This window comes from Mobula hypostoma, chromosome 17 (assembly GCF_963921235.1).
Source record: "Mobula hypostoma chromosome 17, sMobHyp1.1, whole genome shotgun sequence".
NCBI lineage: Eukaryota > Metazoa > Chordata > Chondrichthyes > Myliobatiformes > Myliobatidae > Mobula > Mobula hypostoma.
The window spans coordinates 39230558-39244723 of NC_086113.1; the positions used below are offsets into that span (position 1 = coordinate 39230558).

Consider the following 14166-nt stretch of genomic DNA (forward strand, 5'->3'; position numbering starts at 1 on the left):
ACTGGGCAGAGACGGGCATGGTTCCTGATTTCAGATGCTGTATGTGGTCTCTGCATGTTCTCCCCATGATTACAATGAGTTTCCTCCACGCACTTATAACCTAATTGGCAAACTAATTGGTTCCCATAAATTACCACTTGTATAGGTGGCTGACAGAGAAAAAGGGGTGGAGCCAATGAACAAGAGAGAATGCATTGCCAAGATATAAATAAAATTGACGCAATTGCACCAAGCAGAGGCAAAGACTCTGTGTGCCAATAGCCTCCTTTTATGTGATTAAAAAGACGTACTTGCACTTCAAATAACTCTGGACATTTTCTTAACGTGTCTTTTTTATCTCACCTGCAGACCACATGGTTTCAATGACATGACAAGAGTATATAGGGGAGAGTGGGCAAGTTCAAGCGAGATTTTTTTTTAAAACACAGAGTGGTTGGGGGGGCGGGGAGGGTGCCCAGAATGCACTGAAGCACTGCTGGGAGTGGTAGTGGAAATAAAAAGATGTGTTTAAGAAGTTCTTACATAGGCACATGAACACGCAGAAAACAGGGATATCGACATTGTGTAGGTAGAAGGCATTAGTTTCAATATTAAGTTTGGCACATCATAGGTCAAAGGGCCTGTTCCTTTGCTGTACTGTCCTGTGTTCTATATTGTCATGTACTTTACATGAGACAGGCTGGATGGCCGAGAAGGTCATCTACGATCAGCCTTGTCCCTGTATGACTAATGTCCTTCTCCTGAACCCATTCACTCAAAGTGAATGTAGATCCTTTGTGGCTGAGATGCTCTCTCCTAGATGCTGTTTTCTTCTTCTAGCGAAGACCAGACCCCTTGAGAACCTCGTCTGGAAGCACCTATTCATTGCTACTATGACTAGTATACTGGCACAGTGAAAAGTACAAAATACCGCAAAGAATCCTAGTCACCAAAAAAATTATTGTTTACCATAGTATGTACCCTCAATAGTTAGAACATTAGAATCAGAATAAGGTTTAATATCACTGGCATATGTCATGAAATGTGTTAACTTTATAAAAGCAGTACAATGAAATACATGATACATAAATATAGAGAAAAAAACTGGATTAAAGTATATGTCTACTAAATACTGTAGATAATTTAAAATAAGTAGTGCCAAAGAAAAGAAAGAAAGAAAAATGCAGTGAGTTAGTGTTCATGGGTTCAATGTCCATTCAGAAATGAGCTGGCAGAGGGGAAGAATCTGCTCCTGAATCGCTGAGTGTGTGCCTTCAGGCTTCTGTACCTCCTTCCTGATAGTACCAATGAGAAGAGGGCACTTCCTGGGTGGTGGGGGTCCTTTATGATGGACATTAGGGTGAAATAAAATGTCAGGGTTAAAATAAACTAAGCTGCTTTAAAAATTTGGTACCATACTAGTTCCTTACAGCTTAATCTTTAAAGTCACAATAACCAGCTGGGTATAAAAGAGCAGACACATGAAAAACAACAAGGTAAAACACCTAGGCTGCAAATATGAAATGTGTGTAGAAAACACTGGAAATACTCAGTGAGTCAGGCATCTGTGGAAGGAGGAACAAATCCAACATTTCAATGACATTTAACCACAGCACAGTTCTGGATGGGTTGGGGAATGACAGTAGGGAGAAGAGAACAAAGAGATTGCAATATTTCCTAAAGTACAAGACTTGGCAAACACACTCTGGCTCCCAACATCACTGTGACAAAAGGATCTAGTGCTTTTCCGATGTGTATGACGAATAAACAATTCTCGGGCTTCACAGGCATCGAAATGTTGGTTATAATCGATACCTGAACCCGGCTGGAAGACCAAGAAGAGTTTATTCATCACTGAGACAAGTTCACGAGTTCTGAACTGGAATGTAAAATACAATAACTACTTCTGTGAGAGCCAAAGTATTTACTTATGTAACATCTTTAAATGTTGGCAGTTCATGAAGGGGAATTTCAGAGTGCAATCATGTGCACAAGAATGCTCCCTCAGAACATCTCACCACTTGCCCCCACCTCTAGAAAATCAGTTATAATAAAGATACTAACTTCAGGATGCCTGTGTGTAATGTGTGTATTTAACACACACCTCAAAAAGCAGTTGCATTGAAATTTCTGCCAACAGACCTATCAAGGATGGGCAGCAGCAAATGTGGCTGTTATCGTGAACAGTGAACACTACCAATCACAAACTCTCCATTTTTGTGACAAACTCAATGCCACTTTTAAATCACACATACATTTAAACTGCGGAGCCGTGCGGAGTTCTGCAGGATTTACAAACTGCTGGATGAAAACGTAAACGACAACTAGTGCAATCAGCAGAATACCGAGAACAGCAGACACCACGGTGTGGAAGAAATACCTAGAAGAGATTCAGAATAAAGGGTTATGTTAAATTTCACACATACAGGAATTAAAACACATTTTCACAGTTTAATGTTTGGTAGCTATAAACTTGTAGGTCTTTAAAAACGTGGTTTAAACAGGAGTATCAAACAAAAGGCACACTTCAACATTACATTACCCAATTTCTCCTGAGTGGTCTAAAGAAACATTAACATCAGCTATAACATCACTGAATTAATATCCATTATGCTATTGTGATTTGTGGAGGTGGAAGTGCCTCGTTGCATTTCCCAAGAGATGTTCTCTGATGCAGAAACCTTCACAACTAGCTGCACATTAGGGATGGGGGTGGAGAGGGTCTGAAGTCTGATTCGCACGAGTTACTTGGATTTCCAGCATCTGCAGAATTTCTCTTGTTTGTGATTGATTCACACGCTGTTGTAAAAGGGCAGCTCTCTTATGAAAGGTCTAGGCAGGTGTCAGTAGAAAGCACTTGCACTTAAACAGCATCTTTCACAGCCTCAGGATTTCCTGAAGTTCTCACAGTCTAATAACATAAACTGTCAGAAAGGCACACAATATGGAAGCAGGCGCTTTAACGCATCTAATCCAAGTTGGCCATCAACCACCCATTAACACTAAACCAGTTTTTCTTCCTCATCACATTCCCATCAACTCCCTCCAGATTCTACATGCTGGAGGAAATTACAGTAGCCAATTACCACCCAACCCACACATCTCTGTGATGTGAGAGAAAACCAGAGCACACAGTGGAAACCCATGTGGTCAAAGAGTGAACAAGCAAATACCACACAGAGTGTCCGAAGTAAGGATTTGTGCTGTGAGGTAGTCAGCTCTCTGAGCTGAACCAGTATGCCACCCCATCGCAGAGAAAGACAGCACAGCCAGTCACCACAAGCAAACCCCCCCCCCCGACAAAAATGAAATGAAAGGCCAGCTAATGTTTCCCCTTATCTGTGGATTGGTTATCAGGAGCAATTGTTGGGCAAGATGCAGAAGGAAGAACACTGCCTCTTCAAGTGAAGCATGGCATCTCTTCTGTCCACCTAAAGGAGTAGACAGGCCCTTGGCTTAATGGCTCAATTGGCAATACAGCAGTCTGTTTGCATTGCAGAATAAGTTTATTCTTGGACTGTGCTCTCAAGTTTGGTGAGGAACCTGAAACCATAATGTCTAGCGCAGGTCTTCTTATTGACAAGAGAAATAGTGGTGGAAGAACTCAGCAGATCAGGCTGTAGCTATAGAGGCAAAAGACGCAAGTCAACCCTTCATTGAAAACATTGAGTCACGATGTAGGGTCTTAACCTGACTCCTCATGCCTTTAAGTCCCCATAAATGCTGCCTGACAAGTTGAAGTTTTTACTTTAGCAGTTTATTTTTCGCACCAGATTCCAACATTCTAATTTCTTATTTCTCTGAAAAAAAACGGGCGATGATACTTTCAAAGAGCAAAGTGATAACTTATAACAGGAGGTCCCACTTATCTAATTTTTTACTCGGCTGAAACATGAGATGTCAGTAAACCATTAATGAAATTTATGGTGTGATAGTTTTCCACTTCATTTCAAGAATAACTATGCAATGAAACAATATTTACTCCAACTTGTATTAAAGACACAAAGGTCACTAAAACAATTCAGCCTTTCAAGTGTCACAGCCGTAGCTCCCGTTATTCTTTTTTTAAAAAAATAGACAAAAGATAGAGCATTGCCCTTGCTCAAGAAGCATTTCTTGCATTGTACTTTATTGGCTAAACTTCCTCTACAGCCTACAGCTCAAAAATGTTTGGTGGAGTCATGCGCTAGTAACTGACAACAGCAGGAGAACAGTTCCAAACCAGGCTGCTCAACAAGCCAAAACGGGCTGGATTAGTATCTAGAATCTAAATACACAGTGAGATGACCAAATTATTTCCTTGAAAAAAATAAATAAAAGGAGGCTCAATAAAGAAATGCAGCATGTGTCAAATCAGCAGTAAGTTCAATTGTCCCTAGATGTGACTTAAGAGCCATCAGACAAATTTTGACACCGAGTCATGCAACGAAATTTCAAGACAGTTAATCAGCACTTTAGCTTAGTTAGTTTCAGGACATAATGAGGAAGCAAAGAGTAAGAGGAATGTCCAAGCCAATCAGGCAGCATCTGTGGAAAGCAATGGACAGTCAATGATTTGGGTCAAAACACTTCATATCTTGTCTGAAAGATAGAGGAGAGATAGCCAGCATAAAATGGGGAAGGGAAGGGTTGGAAGAAGAGCTGCTGAGAAAAGTGTGGGTCCTGTTGAAAATGAATGGCAGGCAGGTGGAAGGGAGAAGAGTGAAAATACAGACTGAGGCTGGGAGGTAAGGTTACCTATTGTTAGGATAATGACTGAGCGAAAACAAGTTGCAAAAGTGATCCAAGTGACTCAAAGCAAATCAAGCTCATTAAGCCTCAGTACACAGGTTGGCAACTGTACATGCAAATTGTGTACCCTTTTTAACTGCTTACTCTGTTAAGCAGTTAACCATTAACTGCATCTGGCTCAAGGGATTTTTGTGATTCTTGCAGGATGACACTAAATCTCTGACTCATTTTGTTTGCAAATTGGAATTCTAATAAGATTGCTAGCTTAGTCAAGTACTGCCCAATAAGAGCACAAGGGCAAGTCTAGAAAAAGATTACCACACAAAGTAAAAGATTAAGCTCTTTGGGCTAGAGATTAACTTTAAAAAAAGATTCTAAATATAAAGGGCTCTTAGTACACTGAGGCGCCAAGCCTCAGAATATTAATTCTTCATTTCTCCTTTTATTACCGCAAAGTATTAAAATATCTGCAACCAACAGATCCCTTCAGAAATTGTATTATAGCTCTTCCTTAAAGAAACTTAAACATAATTCACCAGGTATCAAGTTTTTTTTCAACAAGTGAGAAAGAAGTGCTACGATTTTTCCCCACAGTATATTATTGAAACTCTTTAAGGATTGAGCTCCAAGCAGTGTGCATTTATCCTGCACACAAAATGCTGAAGGAACTCAGCAAGCCAGATCACATCTATGGGAAAGAGTATACAATCGACATTTCAGGCCAAAACCCGTCAGCAGGACTGATTTCCAGCATCTACAGACTTCCTTTTGTTTGTGTACAGACCCTGATCCGGTTACAAATGCCTGACTTACGGATACCTGTACCTAACCATGAGCATTCGGGAGGCCAGCAGGATGGATGGAGATGGATTTGACAGCTGGTACAGAGCTACAGGCACCTTCTGCAGGAACGGGGCATTTCCACGTGTCATCTCTCTCCACCCCACCATTCTGCTCCTGCTCCATCCCTCCACACCACTACTCCCCATAAGAAACAAAATACAGATACGGATACGGACACAGAGGAGCAGATTGGGAGGCAGATTTTGGAAAGGTGCAAAAATAACAGGGTTGTTATCATGGGTGACTTTAACTTCCCTAATATTGATTGGCACCTGATTAGTTCCAAGGGTTTAGATGGGGCAGAATTTGTTAAGTGTGTCCAGGATGGGTTCCTGTCACAGTATGTGGACAGGTCGACCAGGGGGAATGCCATACTAGATCTAGTACTAGGTAATGAACTGGGTCAGGTCACAGATCTCTCAGTGGGTGAGCATCTGGGGGACAGTGACCACCACTCCCTGGCCTTTATAATTATCATGGAAAAGGATAGAATCAAAGAGGACAGGAAAATTTTTAATTGGGGAAAGGTAAATTATGCAGCTATAAGGCTAGAACTTGCAGGTGTGAATTGGGATGATGTTTTTGCAGGGAAATGTACTATGGACCTGGGGTCGATGTTTAGAGATCTCTTGCAGGATGTAAGGGATAAATTTGTCCCAGTGAGGAAGATAAAGAATGGTAGGGTGAAGGAACCATGGGTGACAAGTGAGGTGGAAAATCTAGTCAGGTGGAAGAAGGCAGCATACATGAGGTTTAGGAAGCAAGGATCAGATGGGTCTATTGAGGAATATAGGGAAGCAAGAAAGGAGCTTAAGAAGGGGCTGAGAAGAGCAAGAAGGGGGCATGAGAAGGCCTTGGCGAGTAGGGTAAAGGAAAACCCCAAGGCATTCTTCAATTATTTGAAGAAAAAAAGGATGACAGGAGTGAAGGTAGGATCAATTAGAGATAAAGGTGGGAAGATGTGCCTGGAGGCTGTGGAAGTGAGCGAGGTCCTCAATGAATACTTCTCTTCGGTATACACCAATGAGAGGGAACTTGATGATGGTGAGGACAATATGAGTGAAGTTGATGTTCTGGAGCATGTTGATATTAAGGGAGAAGAGGTGTTGGAGTTGTTAAAATACATTAGGACAGATAAGTCCCCGGGAACTGACGGAATATTCCCCAGGCTGCTCCACGAGGTGAGAGAAGAGATTGCTGAGCCTCTGGCTAGGATCTTTATGTCCTCGTTGTCCACGGGAATTGTACCGGAGGATTGGAGGGAGGCGAATGTTGTTCCCTTGTTCAAAAAAGGTAGTAGGGATAGTTCGGGTAATTATAGACCAGTGAGCCTTACGTCTGTGGTGGGAAAGCTGCTGGAAAAGATTCTTAGAGATAGGATCTATAGGCATTTAGAGAATCATGGTCTGATCAGGGACAGTCAGCATGGCTTTGTGAAGGGCAGATCGTGTCTAACAAGCCTGATAGAGTTCTTTGAGGAGGTGACCAGGCATATAGATGAGGGTAGTGCAGTGGATGTGATCTATATGGATTTTAGTAAGGCATTTGACAAGGTTCCACACGGTAGGCTTATTCAGAAAGTTGGAAGGCATGGGATCCAGGGAAGTTTGGCCAGGTGGATTCAGAATTGGCTTGCCTGCAGAAGGCAGAGGGTGGTGGTGGAGGGAGTACATTCAGATTGGAGGATTGTGACTAGTGGTGTCCCACAAGGATCTGTTCTGGCCTCTACTTTTCATGATTTTTATTAATGACCTGGATGTGGGGGTAGAAGGGTGGGTTGTCAAGTTTGCAGACAACACAAAGGTTGGTGGTGTTGTAGATAGTGTAGAGGATTGTCAAAGATTGCAGAGAGACATTGATAGGATGCAGAAGTGGGCTGAGAAGTGGCAGATGGAGTTCAACCTGGAGAAGTGTGAGCTGGTACACTTTGGAAGGACAAACTCCAAGGCAGAGTACAAAGTAAATGGCAGGATACTTGGTAGTGTGGAGGAGCAGAGGGATCTCGGGGTACATGTCCACAGATCCCCAAAAGTCGCCTCACAGGTGGATAGGGTAGTTAAGAAAGCTTATGGGGTGTTAGCTTTCATAAGTCGAGGGATAGAGTTTAAGAGTTGCGATGTAATGATGTAGCTCTATAAAACTCTGGTTAGGCCACAATTGGAGTACTGTGTCCAGTTCTGGTCACCTCACTATAGGAAGGATGTGGAAGCATTGGAAAGGGTACAGAGGAGATTTACCAGGATGCTGCCTGGTTTAGAAAGTATGCATTATGATCAGAGATTAAGGGAGCTAGGGCTTTACTCTTTGGAGAGAAGGAGGATGACAGGAGACATGATAGAGGTGTACAAGATAATAAAAGGAATAGATAGAGTGGATAGCCAGCGCCTCTTCCCCAGGGCACCACTGCTCAATACAAGAGGACGTGGCTTTAAGGTAAGGGGTGGGAAGTTCAAGGGGGATATTAGAGGAAGGTTTTTTACTCAGAGTGGTTGGTGCATGGAATGCACTGCCTGAGTCAGTGGTGGAGGCAGATACACTGGTGAAGTTTAAGAGACTACTCGACAGGTATATGGAGGAATCTAAGGTGGGGGCATATGGGAGGCAGGGTTTGAGGGTCAGCACAACATTGTGGGCCAAAGGGCCTGTACTGTGCTGTACTATTCTATGTTCTATGTTCTAAAAACGGGGGATTGTCTAACCGAGCAGAACAAGATGCAAGTGAGCAGACTCACTCATTCACTGAGTTAACGAGGTTAGCTGACAGTAGCTCTCATCACAGCTGCTTCGGTTCATTTCTGATTTGCAAACAGTCTGGATTACACTTAAGAACAGAAAATGATCATAACGTGGGGACTTCCTGTATTACTTTGCAGTTACAACTATCAGAAAAGACTTAATAGGCTAGTCTTTCCTCTCACGAGAAGGCTAAAGGGATAAGTTGGAGTTAACGAAAATGGTTAAGTATGAGGGAGTCCAGAGTTAGTGCACCAGTACAATTTAATCATTTCTAAAATCGAACCAGGATTACGAGATAGAATGTTAATCGTACCATTCCTTAAAGTGAAGAACCAGCTTAACAATTCACATTGTTAAAAACCTGGCTCAGCAATAGCTCTCTTTTCCAGGTCAGGGGCTGTGATTTCAAGCTCAAGTGCATGGTCAAGACAAGTATTTCCATGTAATACTGACAGTGCACTGTTCTATTACAACAGTCATCTATTGGAGCGATAGAGCAGTGAAAGAAGTGCATGGAGTAAAGCCAGATCTAACATATAGAGAGATTTTGAGGAAAGAGAAGCAGATTAAAGGGTATAAAGGTAATAAGGTAGAAGGGCTAAAGTGCATGTACTTCAGTGCAAGAAGCATCAGGAACAAAGGTGATGAAATGAGAGCTTGGATACATACATGGAATTATGATGTAGTGGCCATTACAGAGACTTGGCTAGCACCAGGGCAGGAATGGATTCTCAATATTCCTAGATTTCAGTGCTTTAAAAGGGATAGAGAGTGGGGAAAAGGGGAGGAGGGGTGGCATTACTGGTCAGGGATACTATTACAGCTACAGAAAGGGTGGATAATGTAACAGGATCCTCTTTTGAGTCAATATTGGTGGAAGTCAGGAACAGGAAGGGAGCAGTTACTCTACTGGGGGTATTCTATAGGCCCCCTGGTAGTAGCAGAGATATAGAGGAACAGATTGGGAGGCAGATTTTGGAAAGGTACAAAAATAACAGGGTTGTTATCATAGGTGACTTTAACTTCCCTAATATTGATTGGCACCTGATTAGTTCCAAGGGTTCAGATGGGGCAGAGTTTGTTAAGTGTGTCCAGAACTGATTCCTGTCACAGTATGTTGACTAGGGGGAATGCCATACTAGATCTAGTATTAGGTAACGAACCAGGTCAGGTCACAGATCTCTCAGTGGGTGAGCATCTGGGGGACAGTGATCACCGCTCCCTGGCCTTTAGTATTATCATGAATAAGGATAGAATCAGAGAGGACAGGAAAATCTTTAATTGGGGAAGAGCAAATTATGAGGCTATAAGGCTAGAACATGCGGGTGTGAATTGGGATAATGTTTTTGCAGGGAAATGTACTATGGACACGTGGTCGATGTTTAGGGATCTCTTGCAGGATGTTAGGGATAAATTTGTCCCAGTGAGGAAGATAAAGAATGGTAGGGTGAAGGAACCATGGGTGACAAGTAAGGTGGAAAATCTACTCAGGTAGAAGAAGGCAGCATACATGAGGTTTAGGAAGCAAGGATCAGATGGGTCTATTGAGGAATATAGGGTAGCAAGAAAGGAGCTTAAGAAGGGGCTGAGGAGAGCAAGAAGGGGGCATGAGAAGGCCTTGTTGAGTAGGGTAAAGGAAAACCCCAAGGCATTCTTCAATTATGTGAAGAACAAAAGGATGACAGGAGTGAAGGTAGGATCAATTAGAGATAAAGGTGGGAAGATGTGCCTGGAGGCTGTGGAAGTGAGCGAGGTCCTCAATGAATACTTCTCTTTGGTATTCATCAATGAGAGGGAACTTGATGATGGTGAGGACAATATGAGTGAGGTTGATGTTCTGGAGCATGTTGATATTAAGGGAGAGGAGGTATTGGAGTTGTTAAAATATATTAGGGCGGATAAGTCCCTGGGGCCTGACGGAATATTCCCCAGGCTGCTCCATGAGGCAAGGGAAGAGATTGCTGAGCCTCTGGCTAGGATCTTTATGTCCTCGTTGTCCACGGGAATGGTACCGGGGGATTGGAGGGAGGTGAATGTTGTCCCCTTGTTCAACAAAGGTAGTAGGGATAGTCCAGGTAATTATAGACCAGTAAGCCTTACGTCTGTGGTGGGAAAGCTGCTGGAAAAGATTCTTAGAAATAGGATCTATAGGCATTTAGAGAAACATGGTCTGATCAGGGACAGTCAGCATGGCTTTGTGAAGGGCAGATCGTGCCTAACAAGCCTGATAGAGTTCTTTGAGGAGGTGATCAGGCATATAGAGGAGGGTAGTGCAGTGGATGTGATCTACATGGATTTTAGTAAGGCATTTGACAAGGTTCCACACAGTAGGCTTACTCAGGAAGTCAGAAGGCATGGGATTCAGGAAAGTTTGGCCAGGTGGATTCAGAATTGGCTTGCCTACAGAAAGCAGAGGGTCGTGGTGGAGGGAGTACATTCAGATTGGAGGGTTGTGACTAGTGGTGTCCCACAAGGATCGGTTCTGAGATCTCTACTTTTTGTGATTTTTATTAACGACCTGGATGTGAGGGTAGAAGGGTGGGTTGGCAAGATTGCAGACGACACCAAGGTTTGTGGTGTTGTGGATAGTGTAGAGGATTGTTGAAGATTGCAGAGAGACATTGATAAGATGCAGAAGTAGGCTGAGAAGTGGCAGATGGAATTCAACCCGGAGAAGTGTGAGGTGGTACACTTTGGAAGGACAAACTCCAAGGCTGAGTACAAAGTAAGTGGCCGGATACTTGGTAGTGTGGAGGAGCAGAGGGATCTGGGGGTACATGTCCACAGATCCCTGAAAGTTGCCTCACAGGTAGATAGGGTAGTTAAGAAAGCTTATGTGGTGTTAGCTTTCATAAATCGAGGGATAGAGTTTAAGAGTCTTGAGGCAATGATGCAGCTGTATAAAACTCTGGTTAAGCCACACTTCACTGTGTCCACTTCTGGTTGTCTCACTATAGGAAGGATGTGGAAGCATTGAAAGGGTACAGAGGAGATTTACCAGGATGCTGCCTGGTTTAGAGAGTATGCATTATGATCAGAGATTAAGGGAGCTAGGGCTCTACTCTTTGGAGAGAAGGAGGATGAGAGGAGACATGATAGAGGTATACAAGTTATTGAGAGAAGCGCCTCTTCCCCAGGGCACCACTGCTCAGTACAAGAGGCCATGGCTTTAAGGTAACAGGTGGGAAGTTCAAGGGGGATATTAGAGGAAGGTTTTTTACTCAGAGAGTGGTTGGTGTGTGGAATGCACTGCCTGAGTCAGTGATGGAGGCAGATGAACTCGTGAAGTTTAAGAGACTACTAGACATGTATATGGAGGAATTTAAGGTGTGGGGGTTATATGGGAGGCAGGGTTTAAGGGTCAGCACATTGTGGGCCGAAGGGCCTGTACTGTGCTGTACTATTCTATGTTCTATGTTTATGTTCTATATATGACGTGCAAAATAATGTCTGTCAAGTGAGTCCGGTCATTACTCTTTGTCGGAGCTTGCTACCTGGAAATTGGGTGTTGTTACACTCGCAGAGATGCAAAAGACTTTGTGATTTCATGAAGCTGTGGTGGTTTAAATATTAAAGCAGGCCATTATTTTTCACTTTATTTATCAATTCTCCCAAAAAAAGATACCAAAAATGTAGATACTGTAATGTATGGATCTATTTCTTTTCGAGCAATGACCCCCACTTAATACAACATATTGATCTGTTGTATGTGCGGCCCTTAGTACGGGGAATAAAGAAGTTTCACCACTACCTCTACAGACAAAGGTTTAGCTAGTGACAGGTCACCAGCCCCTTGTGTTCGTTTTCAATACCAGGAAGGGAATCCCAGTGATGACTGCTACCTGGTTACAACATCGGGCACTATTCCTGGGAGCCCACTCTTATGACATAGAGTTCAAGGCTACCAAACAAAACAGCAACACTGATGGCTTGTCACTTGTTCCTCTATTGGCAACTGAAGAAGAAAAGTCTTCATACTGTGACCCAGCGGAAGTGTTCCACACCACATTGGTAGACCAGTTGCCGGTAACAAATTCCGAAATACAAAGGGAAACAAGGAATAACCCGACATTGTGAAAAGTCTGTGAAATCACCACGCCAGGATGGCGAGCCCATGGTGACCCTATGTTTCCAGAGTTCTCAGTGAGATCAGACCAACTGTCAGTATGTCAAAGGATGCTGATGTGCAGATCTTATGTTGTGATTCCCTCTAAAATGCACACCAGAGTGTTAGAGAATCTGCATGAAGGACACCCGGGTACAGCCAAGATGAAGAGTCTCAACCAGAGCTACATGTGGTGGCTGGGAGTAGATAAACAAATCAAAGTCATAGCCAAAAGCTGTTCGGGATGCCAAAAAGTTCAAACTGCACTACCACAGGTACCATTCGTTACACCCCTGGGTGTGGCAGTTGTCACCATGGCAAAGAGTACATATTGACTTTGCTGGGCCACTCATGGACTCCATGTTTCTGATTGCTGTGGATGCTCATTCGAAGTGGCCGGAGGTTATACCAATGAAGTCAAACACCTCAGCAAAGACTGTCTCCACTTTGAGGACTATCTTTACCAGAAACAGCTTACCAGAACAAATTGTGAGTGACATGGAGTGACATCAGAAGAATTCCAACTCTTCATGAAGAAAAATGGCATCAGATATTGCAAGTCAGCTCCTCACCACCCAGCAATGAATAGGTTTGCTGAAAGTTTTATCCAAACCTTCAAGTCCATTAGAGTGATGGACAAGGAGGATATTTCTCTACAGGAAAAGGTGAACAACTTCCTTTTTGTGAATTGGAACTCTTTTCATGCGACGACAAATCAAACACCTGCAATGCTGTTCATGAACCGGAATCTGAGATATCGCATAGACCTCCTGACACTAGTCCTCTGGAGGGAAGTACAGAATAAACAGTTCAGCCAGTTGCCAAGTGAAGCAACAAGAAGCTTCGAGATTGGACAGCAAGTCCTAGCACGTGAATACCAAGCCTACAAGTGGTCACCTGGTAGGATAGCTACAAGAACTGGACAACTGATGTACACAGTGGATGTGGGAGATCAGGCATGGAAAAGTCATGTGGACCAGAAACTGGTCGCTCAACAGAAGACATCCAAGTCGACTGCATCCAACAAGACAGACACATTACAGTCACCAAACTATCCCCTCAGTGATGATGTCTCCGACAGCAACGTGACACCGGAAACCAAGAACATTGTCTTAGACAAGACACCTTCCAAACCTGATGCCACTCCACAGGTCCAGAGAAGCTATTCTTAAAGAAACAGAGCGCCACCCAAAGATTGAACCTTTAGACGTGTAAAGTTAGTTATAAACTGTTATTGTGAAAGCATGTTTATTTGGAATATGGGTTTATGAAAGGGAAATTGAATGTTTTGTACATATAGTTTTATGGTGCATTAATCTGAAGGGGTAGAAAGTGTAATGTATGAATCTATTTCTTTTAGTGCAATGAGCACTACGTATTGATCTGTTGTCTGGCATGTGATATTGTTCTTGCTCTCTCGCTGCAATGTGAATACACCAGTTAACGCCATCTCCCGCGTTCGTGCTTTTATCAAATATATATCCAGTTGTGCACAGACACAACAGATATACTTACCATTAATCGAACTCCTCCACTGGATAAACAATGGATTAATTAACTTTTGGGACAAAATTAAGATCTTAGAACTAAATTCTTAGGTTGATGATTTACACACCAGGCCAGTTTGAAAAGGTCCAAGGCGAGGGATGGACTGGCACAGCTCACTGCTCCGCTATGCACTAAACTAAGGGTCTGGGGACAGACTCTCTGTGGACTTCAGTTCAGAACCCTGTTTGCTTGTGTTAATTGTTTGCATAATCTGTTTTCTCTCT

General features: G+C 43.0%; 1 protein-coding gene across 8 annotated transcripts in view; it reads right to left on the minus strand.

Annotated features, from left to right (window-relative positions):
• zdhhc11 (zinc finger DHHC-type containing 11) overlaps window positions 1-14166 on the minus strand; it is a 138662-nt gene that overhangs the window by 27359 nt on the left and 97137 nt on the right. For all 8 annotated transcript variants that reach the window (XM_063069743.1, XM_063069742.1, XM_063069740.1 and 5 more), the window contains exon 5: window positions 2235-2359. In XM_063069743.1, the coding sequence (XP_062925813.1) occupies window positions 2235-2359 (125 nt within the window). The remainder of the gene's footprint in view (window positions 1-2234; window positions 2360-14166) is intronic.